General features: G+C 50.4%; 1 protein-coding gene across 2 annotated transcripts in view; it reads right to left on the bottom strand.

Annotated features, from left to right (window-relative positions):
* Positions 1-8,060: 8,060 nt before the first annotated feature.
* Arfgap3 (ADP ribosylation factor GTPase activating protein 3) overlaps positions 8,061-24,592 on the bottom strand; it is a 42,815-nt gene continuing 26,283 nt past the window's right edge. The window contains exons 10-16 of one of the 2 annotated variants that reach the window (XM_013111326.3): positions 20,651-20,779; positions 19,762-19,884; positions 16,697-16,831; positions 15,483-15,606; positions 14,519-14,609; positions 10,884-11,005; positions 8,061-9,099 (exon numbers count right to left, since the gene is read on the bottom strand). In XM_013111326.3, the coding sequence (XP_012966780.1) occupies positions 9,082-9,099; positions 10,884-11,005; positions 14,519-14,609; positions 15,483-15,606; positions 16,697-16,831; positions 19,762-19,884; positions 20,651-20,779 (742 nt within the window). In that variant the 3' untranslated portion in view covers positions 8,061-9,081. The remainder of the gene's footprint in view (positions 9,100-10,883; positions 11,006-14,518; positions 14,610-15,482; positions 15,607-16,696; positions 16,832-19,761; positions 19,885-20,650; positions 20,780-24,592) is intronic. The other variant, XM_005067040.4, reaches the window with a different exon arrangement.

Genomic DNA, 24,592 nt, shown 5'->3' with positions numbered 1-24,592 from the left:
AACAAAGCAGACAGGGTGCCGGCTAGCTTACCTCCTGGTGGCACTGGTGGTTCTGGGGCAGAAATCTCGGTGGAACCTCCAATGAAAGACCTCGGCATCAAAGCACCGGGCACTGAACTGAACCCTCTGCCCAAGAACCGGGGCCAGACCACTGGCTGCAAATGCAAGAGGTGATTTATTGAGTACACAGGCGCCTGCGGATGCTACTGCAATTTGGGTGCAGAGCATACCGGGCTTTCAGGGAGTACAATATTTATAGAGTTTCAATGGTTACATAAGTAACAGGCATTTCATTGGTTCATCTTGGGGGCAGGGGCAGTTCCCACGGACTAAGTTTCCTGCTATTACTTTATGAAAGACCCAGGCATACTTCAGCAATTATTATCCTGGTCCCATGACTACTATGGTGATCATAGACACAACTGGGGGCAAGGGTAGTTGCCAAGGACTAGGTGTCCTGGTATTGTCATATGAAAGTTCCCAGCACGCTTCAGCAATTATTATCCGGGTCCCATGATTTCTATAGTGATCAGACACAATTGGGGGCCAGGGTAGTTGCCAAGGACTAGGTTTTCTAGTATTGTCATATGAAAGTTCCCAGCACGCTTCAGCAATTATTATCTGGGTCCCATGACTGCTATAGTGATCAGAGACATCCTGTTTTGAGGGTGAAACACCTGGTTTGGGTTTCTTTCATTAGGCAATGGCCTGGCCTTGCTTTTCTTTTCCTAGGGGGTCCTGGGTAGGGGTCTTTCACTGGACCACGGTGCTGTCACTCATGCGGTCTCGTCAGGGGCCCCTCCATAGGTTAGACCTGGGAGGGCATCATGTGGCAAGACAGTGTGTCAAAGAAAGCTCATCTGTACGAGGAAGTCACTGCCTAGATAACTGAGCCCACTGCTGTGTGAGCAGATACAGTTCTCACCATCATGTAACATTGATATAAATATCAATTAACAATCTCCAGACTCCAGGACAGAGGAACCTTGAGCTATGGGAAATGTGTAGGACACATTGGAGCCCAGAGAACACAGCCCCTCACCACACCCACATCTACAGTCAACACGGAGACAGGCTTGGATTGATCCTGCAAGGTCAGTGTGGACCTGTCACGCCCTCCTGGCTCCTCACCGTGTTGCTGTGATTGCATGTTAGCTGGCCGGAGCTCCTAGTTTGCATCGTCCTGCCTGTGTTTGTGTTCACGGCCTCGTTCTGAGCTGTGGGATTCCCATGATTCATCTGCAGCCGCATGGGTCACTCTGAGCTAGGTATCCTCAAACCAGGCTTGGGGACATAACACAATACCAAAATAACAAGGACCATGCAAACATGACATGTGACCACGGGCTATATGAAAATGCGTCAGCTGAGATGGTTGTTCCTTCTGGACCTTGGAGGTCACGCTGGTCAGAAATGTTTAGTGTGCAGGAGGCCTCGTCTGACCTCTATCTAGCATGACTTAAACCAAGTGTGGCGGCAGGAGGATCAGGAGTTCAAAGTCACCCTCAGCTACACGCGGGACTTGGAGGCAGCCTGGGATACACAACACCGTGATTCAAAGCAAAAGTGGAGACATAGGTGTGGGGTCAGCACCCGGAACCCCAGCAGCTCAGGAAGCTGAGGCAGGAGGATTTAAATCCAAAGCCAGAATGGGCAACGTAGTCTAGCCCCAACTAAAAATGTGATTTGTTGTTGTCTCTTTTATATTGAGGTTGTTGTTTTATTTTGTGAAAGGGTCTCATCATGTAGCCCTGGCTAGCCTGAACTTCACTGTATAAATCAGGCTGGCGTCAAACTCCCACAGCTCCATCTGCCTCTGCCTCCCAAGTGCTGCAGCTAAAGGTGTGTGCTCCACACTCAATTTATGGAAATTCAGGTAACAAATGTGTTTTATTTTGAATTTCTTTAGATTTCTTTATTTTTATTTTGTGTATTTGTGAGTGCCTTGGATATGTGCCTGATTCTCTCGACGGCCAGGCAAAGCCATCATGTCCTTTGGATCTTGAGTCACAGACAGTTGTGAGCCACCATGTGGGTTCTGGGAACCAAACCAGGCTGTGTGGTGTGGTGCACTGGTTAGTTTTTTTGTCGACTTGACATAAGCTAGAGACACCTGGGAAGAGTAAACCATAATTGATAAAATGCTTCCATTAGACTGGCCTCTAGGGCGTCTATAGGGGTAGTTTTTGGTTTAATGATTGATGTGAGAGAGCCCAACCCACTATGGGCAGTGGTCCTGTATTATATAAGAAAGCAGACTGAAGCAGGTGGTGGTGAACTCTTCAATCCCAGCACTCTCGAGGCAGAGGCAGGCGGATCTCTGGGAGTTCGAGGCCAGCCTGGTCTACAGAGTGAGTTCCAGGACAGCCAGGGCTACACAGAGAAACCCAATCATGAGGGTGAAAAAAAAGCCACGAGTAGCAAGCCAGTAAGCAGCACCCTCCCACAGTCTCTGAGTTCCTGCCTTGACTTCCCTCAGTGATGGAAAGGAATCGGGACATGTAAGCCAAGTAAACCCTTTCTTCCCAAGTTGCTTTTGGTCAGCGTGTTTAATCACAGCAATCTAAAGCCTACCAGGACACAAGGCGAGGCCAGGCCTGAATCCTAAGCCTCCCTTCACGGTTCATTACAAGCTGTGCCATCCTGAGCCTCAGCTTGCTCGTCTGCAAGGCTGGAGTGGAGGATGATGACAAGAAGTGTGACATTCAAGAGACGGCCTCCCCACCCCTGTCCCCGGGAGGAAGCTCCTGTAGATGTCTCTTCTGGGCTTCAGGGTCACAGTGTGGCTGTCCCATGGGGCCTGGAAGGAGTTCAAGGCAACCTCTCACCAATTCCATCCCGGCATTTGGTGTGTTAGCTGATAAGGAGCTTCTCCAGAGGCCACCTTGCCGGCACCTTTCCGAGCCCCAGTCTGTCGCCTTTCTCCCTCAGACACGAATGCCAGGCAGCACCCGAGTTCTCTCCTCCTCAACAGGAACCACTTGATTTCTGCCACAGGTACTTGGGGCTCAACTCCCTAGGCACCCAGTCTTGGTATAAATTGGGGTGTCAGGTATAGCTGTAGTGTAGCGTCTTTGGGGACCTTTCCTCTGCAGTCAGCTGTGGCCACCAGAGTGAAGGTCATAGGTAGGCTGGTCGGGGAAGGTTGTAGCTGGAGGTACCACCCCAGCACTAGATCTCACAGAAGCTTCAAAGGCTGACACCTTTGTTTCTAAGGCGCTAACACAGTCAGGTCAGCCCTGCCCATGGTCTTTTGTCCCATGTGTGGTTCCATAATTCCGTCTCCAAGGCTCTTGATTCCCCGTGAGGTGAAGCTGCCTAGGGCGACTGCCCTTCATCAGGAGTGGCAAAGGCACATGTACTTTCCTCAGCCTCTGGGGGCCCATCTGTCCCTCTGTTTGTCTCCTAAAGCCAGGGCCTGGGGAGACTCAGCAATTATCTCCAGGTGGTGCTCTGTGGCTGCACCGGACCCTGGGACAAGCCCCAGCTGTCTCAAACACTGGTCATAGTGCCTGAGTGGCTAAGATATCCGAGGGGTGGGGCAGTCTCTGGGCCAAGTTAGCCATTTGGAGCTGTACCATCACATCCTGAATTGCAACTTGGCTCTGGAGGGCCTCTTTCCCACTTCCTTTCCTTCCTTCCTTCCTTTCCTTTTTTCTTTTTTTTCTTTTTTGGTTTTTTGAGACAGGGTTTCTCTGTGGCTTTGGAGGCTGTACTGGAACTACCTCTTGTAGACCAGGCTGGTCTCGAACTCACGCAGATCTACCTGCCTCTGCCTCCCGAGTGCTGGGATTCAAGGTGTGTGCCACCACCACCAGGCTCACTTCCTTTTCTTAAACATGTTTAATCTGCAAGAAGAGTGGAAAGCATACAGTGCTCCTGTCCCTCAGTTCCGTCTGAACTGCCCCCATCTCCTACTAGGCTGGTTCCAGGCTCCATCCCTGCCCTGTTGCTGTGAAGGAATACTACGAACAAGATAACTTACAGGAGAAGAGTCTATTGGGGCTTAGAGTTGCAGAGGTTTTGAGTCTATGATTATCATGTTGTTGAGTATGGCAGCAGGCAGGCAGGGCAGGTATGATGCTGGAACAACAGCTGAGAACGTATCACTTTATCTGCATGTGTAAGATGATAGACTGACAGATGCTACATAGATGGATGTAGATGGATACAGATGGACGGACGGATGGACGGATGGATGGACGGATGGACAGACGGGTGGATGGATGGATGGATGGATGGATGGAAGGACGGACGGACGGACGGATGGATGGATGGACAGACAGACGGATGGATGGATGGAAGGATGGATGAATGGATGGACGGATGGATGGATGGATGAGAGAGGAGAAAGAGGAGTCAGAGAGACTGGGAATGTTGTGTCCTTTTGAAACCTCAAAGCCCACCCCTAGTGACACACTCCTTCATCAAGGCCACACCTCCTAATACTTCCCAAACAGTTTCTCCAACTGGGGCCCAAACATGAGCCTAAGAGGTCCATCCTCATCCAGACCAGACCACCACAACCCCCTCCAGCTGTGCAGTGCGTCAGGCAGATGTTTCTATCTGAGGGAGGCACACATCACAGTAACTCTCACATCGCTGTCTCTCTGGAGGGCCCTTGGGCTTAGTCCCCACTGAGTGCCCGTGTCCTAAGCTTCACTGCAGGTATGTCCTCTGTGAACCCAGAGATGAATCATAAGAGGCAGCTCTGTGTCTGCACAGCCTACCACAGTGTGTGTGTGTGTGTGTGTCTGTCTGTCTGTCTGTCTGTCTGTCTGTCTGTCTCTCTCTCTCTCTCTCTCTCTCTCTCTCTCTCTCTCTCAGTCTGCTGCATACCACAGTCTGTATCTGAGGCCTTGCCACAGGCTCGGAGCTCCACTGCTCATGGTTCGGAATCACACAGGGCAGGCCTGGATCGTGGGCCTGAGCACGTCTCCTTTGACTTCCTTTCTCTTCAAGTCTAAGCCACATTTTCCAGGCATAACCTCTGCCCACAGTTCCAGAGCAAGTTTTAGGATTTCCTGACCAAGTGTTGTGACACACGATTGAGTGGGGGTGGGGGATGGTGGGTGTGGGTGTGGTAAGGTTGTAAAGTCCTCAAACTTGAATTTTGAAACATGAGAGATATCAGGTGTGTGTGTGTGTGTGTGCGCGCGTGTGTACATGTGGTACGTACATGTGGTAACGCATGCAGGATACTATACACCCGGCTTTTAAATTGTGCAATTTGTTTCACTTTCATTTTTAGAATTATTATTTTACATTTTGTTTGTGTGTTAGGGAATACACAGGGACCACAGCCTGCTTTTGTTTTTTCCTACAGACTAATAGAATGCTTCCCTGGGGAGCGTAGGTGGCAGTGTCACCCATGCCCAGGGTACGTTGTTCCCCTTTGGGGTCATGTGGGGTCTGTTACCATCTGGGAACTCACAGGAAGTCTTTGCTAGGCTTGATCCAGGTCCAGTGGCAAGTTATCCAAGAACTGAAACTTGGCTTAGCCAGGAACCTGGCTTTACCAACCCTAGCAGCCTTGCCCTGGAGGGCCTGCCTGGCTGCAGACTCACTTCCTAGGCCCAGTTATGCTGCTGGCTGTCTGAGTTTGCTTTGTATCGCTGTATAAACACCACGACCAAAAGCAACCTGGGGATTTTTTCAGCTGTCAGTTTGAAGTGCCCCATGAAGGGAAGTCAGAGCAGGAGCTGAAGCAGAGGCCATGGGAAGATGCTGTTTACTGGCCTGCTCCACGTGATGCACTCAGCTTGTCTTTAAGTCTTCATTATTACCACCTTTATTATTTTATGTGTATGGTGTTTTGCCTACATGAATGTGTATCACGTGTGTGCAGTGCCTGTGGAGGCCAGAAAAGGACATTGGATCGCCTGAAGTTACAGACAGTGGTGAGCTATCATGTGGCTGCTGGGAATCTAACCTGGGTCTTCTGGAAGAGCAGCCAGTGCTCTTAACCATTGAGCCATGACTCCAGTCCTTAATCGGCTTTCTTATACAACCCAGGACTACCTTCCAACGGCTGGTGCTGCCCACAATGGGCTGGGTCCCCTCACATCAATCAATAGTTAAGGAAATGCTCCACAGACTTGTCTACTTTCTCAACTGAAGTTCCCTCTTCCCAGATGACCCCAGCTAATGACAAGCTCCAGAGCTAATGGCCTGATCAGGTTCCAGCTGCCTGTCCATGCATGGATTGATGAGGCGTAAAGCCCGAGGTTGACTGTGTCACTGCTGGCTCTGCAGGGGGACTTTCCAGCAGGTTCTGCTGGCAGCTAGGGAGGTCATTTTAAAAAATATATTTCCTGTTTATTGCAAGGCTAATACATGCCTAGAATGCATTTCAATTTTATTCACCCCTTTAACTCCCTCTGGATTCTCCCCAGCCTTTCCCAACTGTAGTAAAATGTTTTTTTTTTCTTTTGGGGGGAAGCACACCACCCAGCTCCCAAATGAATTACACACGGAGTCTCATTACTTATGAACACCCAGCCTTAGCTTGGCTTTGTTTCTAGCTAGCTTTTCTTAACCTTTTGCCTCTGACTTTCCCTGTTCTCTTACTTCTGTAGTCTTACTCTGTGGACTGCTGTGTAGCTGGATGGCTGGGGCTGGCCCCTGACGTCCTCCTCTCCTCGGTTCTCCAAGAGCAGCAAGCGCTCTCACCAGCTGAGTCATCTCTCTAGTCTCCAGGGTTCACTTTAGAATGCTGCATTTTAACCCTGCATTTCTTCCGGAGAAGGTGTTGCTCAGCAAAGGCCCGTCTCCAGGGCTTTCTCTGACCAGCCTACTCTGCCCAAAGGCTCCAAGAGGAGACCCTGGCTTTCCGGGTTTCACACGCAACAGTGAAAGCTCCGAAACACCTCCCAATGCTCCCTGTGCAGTTCCTGGCTGCAGGGGCTGCTTCTGTCTTTTCTAGGCCTTGGGTATTACAGGCAAGTGCTCTGCTGTTGGGCCACATTCCCGTTTTATTTTTTGAGATTTTTTTTAATGTTTGTGTTTGCCTACATGTATGTCTGTGTACCATGTACGTGCAGTGTCCAAAGAAGCCAGAAGAGGGTGTTGGATCCCTTGGAACTGTAGCCACCATGTGGGTACTAGGAATCGAACCCAAGTCTTCTGAAGAGTTGTCAGTGCCCTTAACCCTTAAGCTGCTCTCCGGCTGCCTCTCCCCACTTCTAAAGAAAAGATCAAACGTGTTTCATTCAGCCAACATGAACAACTAGCTTTTTTGGTACTGGCAATGAACCCTAAGGGAGCACACCACACAGCCACACCCTCTCACCTTCCTTTCCTTCTTCCCCTCCCCCAACAGACAGGCGGGGACTCTAGAGGGCAATGCTGGCCACCAGCCAAGTGGACTGGTCCTACACAGCAGAGCACTCAGCCCTGTCCTCACATGCTGACCAGATGGTTCCAGAAGACACCTGTTTGCTGCTGCCCCCATAAGGAGGCCCTGTGGTCAGGGAGCAGATGGGAAGAGGCGGCTGGGGCAGGGGCCCAGCAGCCGGGGACAAAGCAGGCACAGAGCTCACGGGGCACACGGGGCACATGGGGTAAGCACTGTGCTGGGGTCTGCATAGAGCTGAACTCCCTGTGGGCTGTTAGTGTTTGATGGTCCACACGAATGTTCGGAAGGTGGACAGCTGTGGAGCTCCTCATGGACCGATGGTCCTCGGGGTATATCCCTGTCAAAAGACAGGCTGACTTCTCAGTGCTCAGTGTGCCCTCATCCCAAGACTGAAACCATAAAAAGAAAAGGGGTAACACACCGGCAGTACTTGGGGAAACCCACCCCGAGGGGACCTTGACCCTGTCATTCCACTCCAGAAAGATCCTTGTGCTGTGGCTGCAGGTGTGTGCTGGTCACGCTGGACTACCAGGTGTGGAAGCCCACTCCCCGTCCAGAGGCACCCACATGCCCACTGTGCTGTGATGAGGACATCTGCCAGTCCCTTCATAACACGGGTGTGACTGGTGCCAGAGTCACCCAATGTCCAGTTTACGAGTCATTACAAAGGCTTTCGTGAAATGACAACACAGGCAACAGGGTCTGCTGTGCTGTCCTTTATATTTAGAAGTCTACAAATTGGATATTTTAAGAAAGATTGACAAAATATTCATCTGAAATCATATTTTTGGTTCATCAAATTTCAAATATATTTTACTGTGCTGAATATATTCTGGTGCTGTCTAAAACACAGCCAAAAGACTTTATCGATTTCCATTTATCCTGTAACTTTTGGAACATCAAGGTCAAGATAAAAATATTAACAAAACCACCCAATTATAATCACCATTTCCCCGAATCTGAGTTGTGTCCTGAAGTCACATCACCGCCTCACTCAGCTGGGGCTTGTGCACGCTGCTCATTTCCAGGTGCCCTTGGGAGCCTCAGCTAGCCTGCAACACCTGTTCCCAAGTTGCAATGAACTCCCTTGGCATCGTGGAAGCTCCGGTTTGTTAAAAGAACTAACTGAGGAACATTTTTAAGAGTAGAGAATAGACAAAATAATTTACAAAGTGACAGATGGCTGGAAGTGTTGTTTGACATTTCCTGGTTGTGTGGGGCACATGTGAAGCAATCTGTCAGTGAGAGGCCGGGCATAGCTGGTCTTGCTTTTATTGTTTTCTCCTTTGCAGAGAGAAGCCTGTGCTGTGGCTTTATTTCTCTGGCCCATCCAGCACCAGCCAGCTCTGGCAGCCCTGAGCCCACAGTCCATGGAGACGCTGCTGTGTGCCCTGGGTGATGGGTGACAGCTCCCAGGCCAGGGAGAGGTGGGAGGAGCTGGCAGCTCAGGTTCCTAGCTCTGGGAACAAAGATTTCACAAAGATAAAGCAAGGATATGCTTGACTGACACCAGGAACTGACCTAAACCAGAAATGAAAGCAAAGCTCCACTAGAGAAATGGGGGTGCCTCAGAGGAAATACAAAACATCAGGAGTGTGCAGGTGCCTTGCCAACTAGTAGAACCTGCCTGCCTGCACAGCAGCCGGGGCTTCGTGTAGCCAGATGTGATCCCAGGTCCATCGGAAGTGGAGTTTTACCAGGTCGGACACAGCCTGACACCAGGATTAAGAGCCGTAGCGATCCTAGAGAGAACCAGACCAACGTTTACTCCAATACCCTGCATCTGTCTCCTCCGATGCATATACCATGCCACCGCTGTTGGCGCGCATCCGCTCTTGGCACTGGCCAGCCTCTGCATGAAGAGAGTGTTGCCAGCACTGCTTCAGTGTCCCTATGGCCAGGAGGATGAGTAGGGTTTGGAGACCTGCCTGGGATTACCGTATGTGAGGTGCCCAGGGCCATGTCCTGAGCTGTCCGGGAGCATGTGTGATGGGAAGCACTGAGGGATTGTCTGAAGCCCGAAACCTAGCTTTTAGTCCCTGCACTGTCTGAAGCCCGAAACCTAGCTTTTAGTCCCTGCACATCTTACAGGGGTTTCGTCTCTGCCTCTGCTTCACTTACAAGATGGGGACATGAGTGGGAGTCCTCTAAAAATAGGACAGTCACCTACAAAACAGGGATACTGTTTACTAGGAGGACTTGGGCCAGGAGGACCTGATGAAGGGGAGCCCCAAGCCTCTGCAGCCTTAGGCTCTCTCCATGGAGGATTTCCTCACATTTCCATTGAGGCCACAGCAGGGTCCAAAAGGGGCAATGTCAACTCATCCTGCTCCTCGGAGCCACATTTCATCCCAATAGGATGCTTCTAAAGTGACTTTACATAGGCAAGAAGATTCCAGAAGCAAGTCATTCGCATACTCTGAGAAGGCCTTATTGCCATAATAAACAGGTTCTACCTTTGCCTCATTGAATATGAAATGAATTAAGTCTAACATAGAAAGACAAATATTTCTATAGGTACATAAAAGATGTATGTGTATACAGTGTAAAGTAGAAGCCAAACTGTCTAGGGGACTATGGGAACCAACCTGAGGGGGCAGGAGGGAAGGGTAGAGGTAGGGGGGGAAATATGCATCAAGTCAATTCTATACATTACAGAAATGCCCTTAGGTAACCCAGGACCAGAGTATACACTGATAATAATGAAACTCCAAAAGAGATCAAAGCACCGTGCAATGCCCGACATGTGGAACAAGCAAATTAGATATGCATATTTTTACCCCACGGAAAACGGCTTCTGGAGAATCTGTAGTTCCAGAGAGCCTCTCAGAACACGCCACTGAGAAAGGAGAGCAAGCAGCCACATAGCAATAGGTTCCCTCTTCACTTAAAAAGATACCCGGCCACGGGTGGTGGTGCACGCCTTTAATCCCAGTTCTTGGGAGGCAGAGGCAGGCGGATCTCTGAGTTCCAGGCCAGCCTGGTCTACACAGTCAATGCCAGGACTACATAGTTTGAACTAAAACAAAACACAGCAGAACACTACAGGGTTATCCCAAAACAGGGAGATGGTGGTTTTCATCTTAAGAATTCTCACTTCTGTGGGGCTGGGAGGTGGCTCTGCAGTTTATATCACTTGTCGCCCTTGCAGGAGACCTGGGCTCAGTTCCCAGCACCCACATGGCAGCTCATCACCATCTGTAACTACAATTCTGAGGATCCAACCCCTTCTGTGGGACCAGGTATGCACACATATAAACGCACATGCAGGCAAAACATTCATACCTATAAAATAATTAAATTTTTTTCAAAAAGAATTCTCCATTCTAAACTCAGAACTGAGGAACTGTATGAATCCCAGGAAGAACTTAGAAAATGCCGCCCAGAGGCAGGGTCTCAGCCCGGGTGGGCAGCCCCAGTGGCTGAGACGACAGGCAATATTACAATAGACTTTGCAGCTGCAGGCTCTCATGATGTCTGGGCTATTCTACAGCACAGCTTCCAACTCACAGCTACAGACACTCACCTGAATGGATGTCATGACTCCATTGGCAAAGACAGAGAGTTTCCCAGCAACGGATCGCACACCTTGCTTGAAGTGCGCCATGTCTGGGGCATTGGGCAGCACATTCGAGAGGTTGTAGTTTCCTGCACACAGAGAGATGCCAGCTCGCCTCTCTTCTAAGGACACCCATAGCTCTGTGAACCCACTCTGCCTCCTGCCTCCTCCCAAGCAACAGCTGTGTCCAGAGAGCTGGTCCCGCAGTGGGGCAGGGCTTGGTGGGGAGTACTGGTCCACCACAGTTCCTTCAGCCACCACAGCAAGGTGGACACAGCACTCTGCACAGAGGCTCTCAAGGCTCAAGCCTGAATCAGACATATGAGGCCCAGCACAGGCCATGGCATACTGGAGGTACCAGGAAGGGCTGTGGCTCTGGTGCTGCTGGGCACTGGGCGGGCTCTTGTTCATTCATTCTCCATATATCCAATCATACATTCAAAAACCCTGTGACAAGGGCTTTGTCAAATGCCAATGGCACAGAGAAGAGAAGATGGATCCTGCTGCAGTCTGGTCACCAGGTGCCTCTCTCCTGATGGAGGCCTGAGGAGCCCCCACAGGCCTGGGGCAGCTGCAGGGAGGGAGAGCTGGGGAGGCCACAGGAGCCAGGCTCAACGCTGGAGAACCTCAGCAAGGGCAAGGGTTCCAGTGCTCCAGGGTGCGGGGACAGAGAAGGCAGGGCGGGGCAGCCGGGGAGGGATGGACAGAAGGCATACACACATAAAGGCCTGGACCATGGGAGGGGCTGCAGAAAAAGGAGCCTGGGGGACCCCAGACTCAGAGCTCTGCCCCTCTCACCCTCCAGGGGAGTCATGGATCTCCTTTAATGGAGTATTATGAACCAAATTCTCAGAAATGGAGACAAATCAAGAGAAAAGTCCAAGATTTTAAGAATAACAATCTAACAAGATTTTAAGAATAACGAATCTAACAAGGATCAAAACCCTCGGCCAGCTACTTCTCTGAGGCAGGTGCTGTAGCCACCGTGTTGACATCATGGTGACAACTAGCAGAGCCAGAGCCTGGGTCTCAGGGCTGATGGATGTGGGTAACAACTGAGCAGGCAAAGAGCCGAGAGCACACTGGGTCTGGGTTTGCCCGCCTGCATGCCCACGTAGGCTGCACTCCCGGCCTCTGGGTCAGCTTTACGTGGAAGCAGCTCAGCACAAGGAGGCTAAGGGTGTGGAGCTTAGGAGCCAAGGCTACACTCCACTGGAAACTTCAGTCTGTTCTTGAGAGGGACACTGAGGGTCTGGAGAGATGGCTTTGTAGATGAAGCGTTCATTAAGTGTGAGGGTCATCCAGATCCCCAGAACCCACATAAATGTTACGGCAGCCCACCTGTAATTCCAGTGCAAGCTGCTGGTTAGACTAGTCCAATCTGTGAGCTCTGGTTCAGTTAAGAGACCCTGCCTCATAGAATAGAGTGGAGAGCGATGAGGCACGATTTCCATTAATCTCCAGCCTCCACAAGCAAGTGCATGCCCGAGTGCACACACACATACACACTCACATGCACAGACACACACATACACACTCACATGCACAGACACACACATACACACATGCTAAAAACACCAAGGAATAAGCTGGGCACTGGGCTTTTTTCTAACATGGCTGTCACATACCTCCCTCTATCTTGCCATCTGGGGTCCTGAGCATACCATCCCTTCTCATATGGCCCAGTCCACAAACTCATAGAAGAGGCCCTACTGTGACGGGGTAGCTTTGGCACTCACGGTTCTCACACAATCCTCAACCTTCTCTAGCAGGGATCAGCCCTGAGCACCATTCACGGGATGTTTATCTCACCCTATCAAAGATCTATTTCATAAGAGGCAGGGGATCATCAACTCCAGATTGCCTGATCTGACACATGGGAGTGATCAGGATGAGGCAACAGAATCGCCTGGGCTCTTCCGTCCTTCACAAGGCTGCCCAGCCAGCTCAGCCCAGTGGCTACAGGTGTCCCGGGGGAGTGGTGGTGGTGTGTCAGATGGGCAACCACAACAGTCCCAACTGTTGGGTATTTCACAAAGCCCCCCTCCCCCCCAGTTGTTGAAGCCCCAGTATCAGAGTTCAATGAACCTTTGTTTTGTTGTGGGGCAGGAGGCAAGCTTGAGCCAGTCTGAGCGCTGTAACAACGTGAAGGACGGAAGGGTGTGTTTGCTTCTAAGAGTTCTTTTCGTGTGTGTGTGTGTGTGTGTGTGTGTGTGTGTTTGTGTGTGCGTGTTAAACAAACAATGCTTCAGAGTAAATGTTCCAAGAAATTAAATTAAAAAAGCAAGTGGGTATTTCAGCAACCTGGGTCTTGGGGCTGACCTGCCCAACAGTCTTGGGACTGGCTCCAACATGACAAGCCAGCACTGGCTGGACAGGAGCACAGATGGGAGACCTGGGCGGGGGAGGGGGGCTGAGTGCCTTTGAGCCAAGGGTGTGTCACATCACAACAGGAAGCCAGCCTGACAAAAGGCCAGGATGTGAAGTTGGATGTGAAAACGTAGCAGACTGCTGGCTAGCGCCTCCCGGGCAGTGACTGCCTCTGCACCTGTGGTCAGGAAGGGTGGGCATGGGAGCCATGGCCCTGCCCAGCCCTGTCAGGTAGCAGACCCACAAGGCTGGATCACCTGTCTCTGAACACAGGTGCCTGCACGCCAGCCTAGAATGACTTTCCCCACTTAAGCCAGGAAGTACGCAGTGCCACTGTATGAGGGTCACAATGACTACACATGCCCGAACCTGCACACAGAAGGTTCCAGGCAGTTGAGACTACCCCACACCTTCTCTGTTGAAGCTGCATCCACTCCATGTGTGTGTGACTGCTAGGATGGTTACCCCACACAAACGCTCAGGCCTTCTGTCAGCCAAAGCCAGTCAGGTTGTGAAGTAAACACTGCAAACCAGGGTGCAGAGCTCTATGCCTGCAGCACTGGCTCCTGAGACCTCATCCTCTTGGTTCTTTTCCTGAAATGACCTCAGAGGCTGCTGCCATTTCACGCTCTCCCTGTGGCCTGGTGGAAGCCTTCTGGGACAGCGAGTCACAGGTAAAAGCAGCTGGCATAGCTCTGAGTGAGCAGTGAAGGGTCTGCTCTGGGACTCACAGTTAGACCCCAGCCCTGGGATGATCAGACACCTTGTGCAGGGTGTAGAGGGGCAGCAGAGACCGGCTCTCCCTCTCAACCTGCCCATTTCCAAGCTGTGTGGGATCCTCCCTAAAGAGTCACTCACTCCTTAGTGCTTCTGTGTGTCCTGAGGGCTGTGGGGCCTGTGAGGGACTCCCGGGTGCAGGACCCGGCCTGGCTGGCACCTTACACCGTATCTCAGGGCCAACTACTCCACAGACAGGAGATGGAAGGAAGTTAACCATGCCATGACCCCAGCTAGTGAGTGGCTGGAATCTCCCAGGAACCCCCTGCCTCCTGTATGAACAGTGTTCTGGATACTAAACTTCCAGGTGACCAGGGTGCTGGGGCATGAGCTTCATGACTTGGTCTCCTCTCACGGGACACTCACTGCTCTCACAGTGGCAAGGGTGTGGGTGATGGGGTATGGAATCTTGGGAATGGAGACGCACGTGCCAGGGAGCCCCATGGGCCTCTTACCTGCTGCCTGTTTCCTCTGCTCATCGAAAAGATCTGCAGAGCTTATGGAGGAGCTGGTGGAGAGCCTCTCCAGCCGAGCCCGGGTCTCAAACTAGACAGAGAAAGGCAGAGTTAGACTCCAAGACCTGCTGAAGAGAGCCTGGGATGGGTTTGCTTCCCTGCTCTCTCTCTACCTCCTGTCACCCCAGCCAGGCCCTGGAGATGGAAGAGTGTGTCCCACATCACTGCCAATGTGGTCAGGGTGAGGGGCAGCCAGAGCTCAGGTGCTACTCTCAGCCACTCCAGGAAGCCCCTCAGTGCTTGGTGCACCACTGGAAGGCCTTCACATCTGTGCGTGCATGTGTACGCATGTATGCATGTGTGTAGTACTGCGGATAGAACCCAGGTCCTCCAGTATGGCAGGCAAGCGCTCCTCTAAGAGCTGCACCCCAGCCCACTAACAAATTTAAAGGTAAACCAAGCTGAAGAGCTGGAGGCCCCTCTGGTCAATCAGTACCTCCAGGATCAGCTCCTCAGAGTTCCAGCCCTACCAGCCCCTCTGCACTGAGTAGAGGGAAGTGGGCTTAGCCCTAGCTTAGCCAGACTCCTGGATGAATGTGTTCATTTCTGAGGCAAGAGACAGCTGGCTAATGAAACATCTACCCACAAACATTTCCAGGCTTCATTTAACAATGTTAAACTCATCAAAAGCAAATGATGCTACATAAAATCCTAAATTTACTCAAAAGCTACTGACAGATGACCACTCTCCCCAGAGAGGTGAAGAGCAACGACACTGGGTGGCTGACTCCACAGCTACCCAGGGTGCTCAGACAGGCCTGGGCTGTGGTCCTGGCTCCAGGGTTATTGTCTGGGAGCCTCTGGCCAGGTCCCTTTTCCCTCAGTAGCCTATTCTCTCATGGTCTCCACAGCTAAGCTTCTTTCCTGTTCTCAGGGTTCCTGGAGTCACGCTCTATACCCTTACATCTGCCTGAGCTTGTCTTCCAAAGTACATGTCTGAGGAAATGGCCTTGACATTGCCAAACTTCTTCTGGGCTTCATCCGTATTGACAACGGGCTCATAGTCTGGCTTCCGGCGAGCACTTGACCTACAGTGAAAAACACCCAGGGTTGGTCATACCACAGGTGGTAAAGCAAGCTCAGTTCACACCTCCACATATGTGGAGTCTCCCACCTCAGCTGTGTTAGACAACCCTGCCCGCAATGTCCGCCACACAGTGTATAAGATGCAGGGGTAACAGGACATTCCAGTTACATGTGGAGAGCTCCTCGGTGTGGACAGTAAATGAAATGATGGGCTTCTGTTTTAACTGTAGAGGAAGCACTTAACAGGAGAGCTGTGGAGGGGAGGCCACCTCAGGCTGAACGGCTGCAGTCAGGGGACAGTGGGGTTCAGAGTTCAGAAGCAAGGCCAGTTACTGGATGGTACCATCTCACATAGGAAGACAAAAAAAGAATAGCAAGTCCATTCAGGACTGAGGACAGGCAAGGGACTTGGGAGCATCAGGATGTCCTGTGCCTTAGTGGTCATTACCTGACTGTGTGTTAGTTAAAATGATGGGGACTGTGCTGGGTGTGGTGGCATGAGCAGTAATCTGAGGCAGAGGCAGGGGGGTCTCGAGTTTGAGGCTAGCCCGGGTATCTCAGTAAGACACTGCCTCAAAATAAAACAACAAATTACATTCAGAAGGGCACACGTGCAGTTGAGTGCAGGGTGCACAAGCATGCTTCAGGCATGGGTTTAATCCCCAGCACCGCATCCCACCCCATAGACAGCACTCCACATACATGTGCTCACTGTCCACATATCCCTAGAACCACACATACATACACACGTATACAAACCCTCAAACAGACAGCACTCCCCCCACATATATATATATAAAACCAGAAACGAATCCCAGCACCCTAGGAAACAGGGACTCTTTACAGTTTGCAAACAGTCTTCAAATGGGGCAAGGAGCCTCCTTCACGAGCCAGGTCACCCTGACCCATGGACTGAGAATCCCAGGGAATCAGCTCTCACACCTGCTTTCTAACGGGCCCAGATCTTTCTGGCATGTGCCTCCAGTGCACAGCCACTTCCTAAAGCAGTACAGGACACTCATGACACAGACATCACCCAGTCGTCCTACGACAGAGGCCAGGGGCACCTGCTCCCCAGCCTGCAACTCCCACCTGTCTGAGGAGCCTGTGCTTTTCATGGCAGGCTCAGGGTCTCTGCTGCTGTCCTTCTTCCAGTAGGAATCGGCACTGTCATCCCAGCTGGAGAAGGAACTGTCTCTTATCTCCATGGGGTCATCAAAGTACCTGCTGGAACAGGAGGGAACAGTGACCAGGGAGTTCTTACGGACGCACTCTCCTTTCAGGGCCTCTTCTGGGACTGGGGCCCTGACTTCCCTGCCCAGTCATGTTCTGAGGTGAAGGGTAGCCATGACACTAGATGCGGCCAATGAGCATGAGCTGACGTGAAGTGCCGTTTCCAAGGTCTCCCCTGCACCTGTGTTCCAGCTCACCTCACTCTCTGAGGGCTTCAGGAAGAGATGGGCCCTTTCTTCTGTTGCAGCCTCAGGCTGCTGAGACCACCACCACCTTGGACAGCTGTGATGCCATAAGGCAGAGTCCAGAGGCTGGTTGGCCCTTCAGAAGCACATGATGGGCGTGGGGGAAGCGGTGTCAGCACTAGATGGGGAGGGGCCGGACACTCAGGTCCTTCTCAACAATGGTGCCCAGTGTTCTGGAGATCACCACTCCAGGACATGAACATTCTTCATCTACTTGAGTCAAAACCTTGTCTGGACTGGAGCGGCATCAGGGTGCCTTTAAATTGCAAGAGAAAACGCCACCTTTCATAGGTGCCCAGAGCAGTTCTCACATGGGGTCTTCCCAATTCTTCACTAACTCACGAGAGCCTCTCTATGCTCTAGAAACCTGTAGGGGATACCCAGTCACTCACAGACAACACTCTATGCCAGCCAGCCTGCACAGCCATCAGTCCATGCTGGGACTCAGCAGCTCTCCTCATCACTGACCTTCACCCAGCTTGGGCTCTGATTTCTGGGTCCCATTTCTCCATGAGCTTTTGCTTCATGCTGGCCCTTACACTGCACCTTCCTCCCCTCTGAACACATCTCTGCAGGTCCCTGGGAAAAACCTTTAACAGCTAGCACACTGTCTTCTTGTCAGTCACATCCCCCACCAAAGGCCATTTGGACTCCATGGAGCTCAGCAAACAGGCCAGTTTCTTTATTCTGAATGCAGTATTATAATAATGCATCATTTATAGTCTGGAAATAATGGAATTTACTATAAAAAAGCCATGCAAGGATATGTCCCCCTTGCTTAATAGAAACAGCACTCTTCCATAATTCATAATATGCAAGTTCTAATGGCTAATGAATAATTTGGAGGCAGGAAAAGCACTCTGTGGCACTGACAAGCTGGCTTTCAGAGTGTGTTCACCTCACCTCTGGTGCCAAAACACCTAATACAATCCTGCTCTGTCACTGTAGTCATCGAGTGAACTGGAGGGATGTTTCTGTCCCTGAATAACCTGCAGGTCACCATCTACAGGGCACCAAAATCTCTCTGCTCTACATCTAAACACCATTTACCCCCAGATTTCAAACCAAAATTGATCCCTGGCACAGTGGCCTCTGGGGCTGACCCTTCTGATTGAGCCAAGGAAGAGGTGTTTCTGAAGGCTCCAAGGCACACATAAGTCCCACACAAATTCCTCCATGACCTGAGGCTGTGAGGATGGAAAAGGTCCCACTTAGCAGGTGACCTTACCCAGAACCTTTTCTCTCACCAACACCGCTACCCAAGTACAGCACCGGTGCTCCATGAAAGTAATTCTGTCCTTTCCTATACCACCCTCCATGGGCATCACTGATGAGCAGGAAGTCACCAACAGGGGAGGAGAAGGCAGGGGTCCTCAGACCCCAGCCAAGTCCCCATTAAAACCGTATGTGGAATGACGTGATGTGTAGTTTCCAGGTTCCTGTGTAAGATGTATTTCAGTTTCCTTAAATGGCACAGTATGGGCAGACCCACACATGCTGCTGAACCCTGTGGAGGCTGGAGGGGGCAGGCAGAGGAGCAGGAAGCCCCTGACTAGGCCAACAAGGAGTCATTAAGCATCCAGCTCTCTTCTAAAATGCTGGGACTCCAGTAACTCAGAGCTGTGCTTAAAGAAAAGGAAAGAGCTGTTTGCAAAACTCCCTACCTAGGCGCTTGGGTAGGGAAATCAACAATTCCAGTTGATTCTAGATAGCATAACCTATGCCTGTTCTGCCCATGACATCCATGTCTGTGGCCACGGGACACAAGGAAGCCTGTGGGATTGTGGCAGCATTATCTCTGACAGATGTGTCCCATCCTCACCAACTCCAGATGTGAAAGGGTATGGCTAATGCAGTTGCCCAACTGGCCACTCACATGTCTCTGGATGAGTTCCTAGGCTAAAGTTGAAATTAGCCACAGTAGGGTCATGAACTCTGTTGGTAGTGCCTCAGCTTTTCCTATGGACCCCGTGAGGCAGGCAACATCAGGCCCCTTCATTTACAAATGAGGAGGCTGCAGAATGGAGCATTTTAATAACCTGGCCATTGCTGAGCAGTTCTTATGTGGCACAGCCAGCACTCAATCCACGTGTCTATACCCACATGTTACGTCAAAGCCATTCCAGGAACCAGTGAAGTCAGCTTCTGGGTGACCCTGACAATGGGACTATTCAGGATAACACTTGTCCTCACCACATTCAGCTTCATGCCAGTCATGTTTTGCCCCAGCAGACAGTGACACAGAAGGACAGAACCAGGTTGTCCTAGTACCATGGAATGCCCTCTGAGAGCAGTCATGGCTTTCATGAATAAATACACACACAAATGCTATTTCCCTCTGGACTCTGATGGCAGTTTCAGAAGCCGGTGTTCAAACACAGAAGCCACTGAAGGTGTGTGCATACTCTGGCCCTTGCTTTGGAGACAGTCTCTGTCTGTCTCTACTCCTCACAGTACAGAGACATCTCATCTACCTCTGACTTTAATCCTCAGCTGCAGACTGTATCAACAAATGTTTTCCTAGTTGTAAACACTGCCCCTTCTACTGTGTCCCCAGCCTTTGGTCCTATGCACAGACTCAAATCAGCCAGAGCTTTCAAATGGTCACGGGTACTGATCTGTACTGGCTCCTAATGCCAACCCCTAATGCAGCCGTGGCCTCGGCCAGGCTCAGACCACCTGGAGCTGGAGGTGAAGTATGACTCCTCTGGGTCCTCCTGGTACTTCCTCCTCGGCTTTGCCAGTGTGGGAGACTCCTGCTCGATAGTCTGCATGTCTGAAGTCACGGAATGGGAAATGCCACTTGAAAGGACAGAATAAAACAGGAAATGTTACATCACTGGCTTCCGTCTAACCAAACAAAGGAATGCTTTAAGCTATACTCTGAAAAAACACAAGCTGACCAGGAGGGCGGGGAAACTCAATGTGAGCTCTGGAAGGTAGAAGTCATTCTGAGTGCAGGACTGAGAAGACAGCCAGACAGCCATGTATGCGGGGTGTGCCCGAGGCATCCACTCCAGTGCAACTTCCTGGAAATTCAGACCCATTTCCTTCTCTCCAAGAACCATGCATGCCACCTGTCATCACACACACACACACACACACACACACACACACACACACACACACACACACACACACACATCCCTTTCTCATGTAGTCCAGGTTAGTCTTGAACTTGTTGGCCCAGGCTGGCCTTGAAGTTCCTGATCTTTCTGTATTGAGCTCCTGAGTGCTAAGATTAGAGACACACACCACTATACTTAGCTTTATCCAGACTATTTTGTATTTGTTGTTTGTTTTGAGACAGACAGGTACTCCTGTAGCTCAGAATGACCTTGAGTGAACCCCCAACCTTGGTTTCTATGGTGCTAGGGATCCAAACCACAGCTCTGTGCACACTCTACCCAGGAAGCTCAGTCCCAGCCATAATATACTAAATTCCAAAGCAAAGCCTAACAAGCAGGAAGGGAAGAGCACCAAGGAAATGGTCTGAGGTTGAAATGAGCCCCTAGACCCCTGCACCATGAGCAAACTGCACCGGGCTGAGCTGGTCAGGCGGACCCACCTCCTGGAGCTTCCAAAGCCCATGCCCAGTCTCTCGGCTTCCACCTTCTTCTGGCCGCTCAGGTTCAGTTTTTCATCTTTCTTGGTGTGAATTTCAAGATCCTTGTAGGCCAGTCGTAACGAGGAAACACTATGGGGAAGAGCATACGCTCATTAGTTCAGCTTTAAAACCACAATCCTAGGTTAAAGTCATAGGCAGGCCAGAGCCATGGAATTCCTCCTTCAGCTTCAGGCATCACCCTGGCCTTCTCCAGCTGGCACACCTGACAGAGTGCTGCTGCCAAGTCTTTCTCAAACATAAGCTCAGGACTTCCTGGCCGTTCTGACTGTCTGGTCTCACAGCAAGTGCCTCCCTTTGATTGACATTTGATTACACTTCCCTGGGACACATCAGCCTATGGGGTTAGTAAACTCGTCTGTCATTTAAGGGGAGAATAGGATCACTCCAGGCGATCTGATGCCCTCTTCTGACCTCTGCAGGCACCTGCACAAACATGCAAACTCAAACAGCATACATGAAATTAATTTTTTAATTTAAAAAGATGAATATATCTAAAATTGATTTCACAAAGATATAAATCATTAGTATTTCAAATAATTTCCTGCAGTGTCTCTTTATGTATCGGGCTACTGAGAACATTTGAAATGAGCAGTCATTACCCACCAGCCACTATTTCTAGCTTTAGAACCATTTTATTGTTATTGGGTATATAGAACCCGATATTGTGTGTGGGGTGGGTGACATGTATATGGCATGTATGTATGTGGAGGTCAGAGGACAACTTAAGGAGTCAGTTCTCTCTTCCTACCATGGGTTCCTGAGATTGAACTAAGGTCACCTGCTGAGCCATCCCATGAGTCCAGCTATACCCCGATTTCTATTTCTAATGCACGTCACCAGGGCTGGACGGTGTATGCACATTGTCCATGCTCCCAGGCTTCCATAAGCACAGATGTACTTAAGCTCATATAGAAAGCTGTGCTCAGCAGCAGGAATGACGGTTTGCATCAAAAACCGACACTCAGTGCTGTCAGATGTGACATGCCTGCCATCTGCTTCCCAAAGTCCCAGAAAGCACCAAGGACCCTTCACCATGGAGTCACAGAACCCTGTGCAAAGGTGTCTCCTGTGACATGCAGGGACATTCTATTCCTGTTTTTGCTCTTTCCTTCTTGTAACAAGACATGCAGGTTTCTTGGGTCGGCTCTGACCTGGCAGCTGTCTTTTTCTTTAACTTTCTTACTATCGTCTTCCTTAGCAAGTGAAACATCAGGTTTCTTTTTTATTGGTTTTTCTTGGTGTAGCACTGGAACTCACTCTGTAGACCAGGCTGGCCTCAAACTCACAGAGATCTACCTGCCTCTGTGTCCTGAGAGCTGGGATTAAAGGCGTGTGCCACCATTGACGGTTTCTTTAAAGTCACTACTGATCAAACTGTAGCAGCAGGTTCTCTGGAGAGGAACAGGACTAGGAAGACCTTGGGAGGGCTCTCAGGACTCCTGACAAGGACTGTCCTTGTTCACAAGCATGTGCTCTCCTCTCGGCAAAGGCTGGGCTATAGGATGCTCACAAGCCAACAGCGTAGCCAGCAGGGATGAGGCACCACAAAGGCCTTTAGCTTCACAGTGTGGCAGTGCAGGACCTGCTGACACTCGCCACTGATCCCTGAACTGTCACTATTCACAATCACTAGAAACATCAGCTTCCAGGACATAACCCTCACTTTCCCTGGCTAACACACAATGTCTTGGAGAAAGGCAACCAAGCTGCCAAACTGGGTTCCCAAGTAAGTCTTTCTTTTCTTTTCTTTTCTTTTCTTTCCTCTTCCTTCCTCCCTCCCTCCCTCCCTCCCTTCCTTTCTTTCCCTCCCCACCACACACCTCTGCACACAGGCTTTCTGCATGCCTGGCAAAGACTCTACCCACATACTGTGGGTATTTCTACACTGTGTAAGATGTGTTGCTATGATTGGTGTGATAAAAAGCTGAAAAGCCAATAGCTATTCAGGAGAGCATTGGCAGCACTTCCGGCCAGAGATAGAACTCCGAGAAGAAGAAAAGGCAAATTCACCAGTGAGACAAGAGGAAGCAGCAGCCATGAGGCAGAACATAGATCAAAAATACAGGTTAACTTAAGTGATAAGAACTAGTTGGTAGCAAATTAAGCTAACGCCAAGGTTTCATAATTAATAACGAGTCTCTGTGTCATTATCTGCAGGCTGGTGGTCCCAATTTATTACTACACCCATAAGCTGCAAGCCAAGCGCTCGTCAATGTGTATTCAGTGGATCCTAAGGACAGACATGGAGGGTGGGTGTGGCCAGCATCCCACACTAATCCCCCTGTGTCCGGCTTCTCCAGCCTCCTGACCACACAAAGGAGGCTGTGGGTGCATCCCACAACTCTTGTCTCACCAGGCTTTTGAGTCTACTTCAAGTTCCAGCAGCACAGGCAAAGTCATTTCCCAACAGCTGAACTAACCTGCCTTTGCCCTGGTCAGAAAGCAATGGGATGAGAAATTCAATGTGACACTCCATTCCTGTCATGGAGACAGTCTGTCTACACAAGTCAGCGCTGCCCTGGTCCTCTGAGAGTCAATAGGGAACTAACAGTCTCAGACTATCTGGGCTTAGCCTCTAAGTTTCATTCAGCAAACCAACATCAGCACAAACAGGAACAAGTCAGACTGGTCAAGCACCTATTGCATGCCAGTTGTACTGATTGAACCCCTACTGTGCTCCAGGTACTAATGCCAGGAATTCAATAAATGTCATCTAAAATGGATCTTGAGAGAACCTCATAAAACAAGGTCATTTATTTAGCTCATTATACAGTGGACTGCAATTCCAGCTAAAGCAGACAAAAAGCACAGAAGACAAGACCCCACAGAAGACAGTCCACACAGAAACAAGACTCCACAGGAGGCCGTCCACACAGAAACAGGACACCACAGAAGTCAGTCCATGCAGAATTAAAACACAACAAGAGACAGTCCAAAAACAATCACCACAGAAGACAGTCCACTCGGAAACAGAATTTCACAGAAGACATCACAGAACATTATAGGAGATGGTACACACAGAAGCAAGCCCTACGGAAGACAGTCTACACGTAAATGAGACTCCACAGCAGATGGTCCACAAAGCTCAGTCAGGAGGGGAAGGGACAACCTGGTGTGACAGCCTGAGTTGATTCCTAGGCCCCACAGGGTAGAACCGGAGAACCCACTTCTGCCATGTTGTCCTCTGACCTCCACACGTGCCGTGACTTTGTGTGTGCACAAACAGATACATCAAAACAAAACAGACAAAAACCCAGGGCACTGCTGCTCTTCCCTTTGCACCGGCAACACCCGCTCGCTCTCCCTCCTTGGCCTCTAACTCTGTGATCTGCCTGTTGGACATCTCCTATGGAGAGGACCACACACCGTGTAGTTTTACACGTTGGACATTTCCTATGGAGAGGACCACACACCGTGTAGTTTTACACGTTGGACATCTCCTATGGAGAGGACCACACACCGTGTAGTTTTACACGTTGGACATCTCCTATGGAGAGGACCACACACCGTGTAGTTTTACATGTGGCCTCTTTCTTACAGACTTTCAGTGTACATCCATGTATTCACTCTTTGCATCGTTCAATCAAACCGCACCGTGGGGACACAATGCATCCTTTCTTCATGGGAGACACAGTCAGGTTCCTTCTGCTCTACCATGGGGCTCCTGCTCTGTGAGTGCTCTTGTGTACTCTAGGCAAGTGCTCTACAAGTGAGCTACAGCTGGGGCTTCAACTGCTTCCCATTGCTACCAACAACATTATAATCGCTTGTCCTACCAGCGTTCCCGACAGTCTTTCTGTGCTGGGGAGAGGCTGCAGACCCTCACGCATGCTATGTGGGGCTTGTGCCACTAGCCCAGGGTTCTCAACCTTCCTAATGCTG

The sequence above is a fragment of the Mesocricetus auratus genome, unplaced genomic scaffold, assembly GCF_017639785.1.
Source record: "Mesocricetus auratus isolate SY011 unplaced genomic scaffold, BCM_Maur_2.0 Super-Scaffold_100010, whole genome shotgun sequence".
NCBI classification, from domain to species: domain Eukaryota; kingdom Metazoa; phylum Chordata; class Mammalia; order Rodentia; family Cricetidae; genus Mesocricetus; species Mesocricetus auratus.
This window is presented reverse-complemented; position numbering and strand designations above follow the sequence as displayed.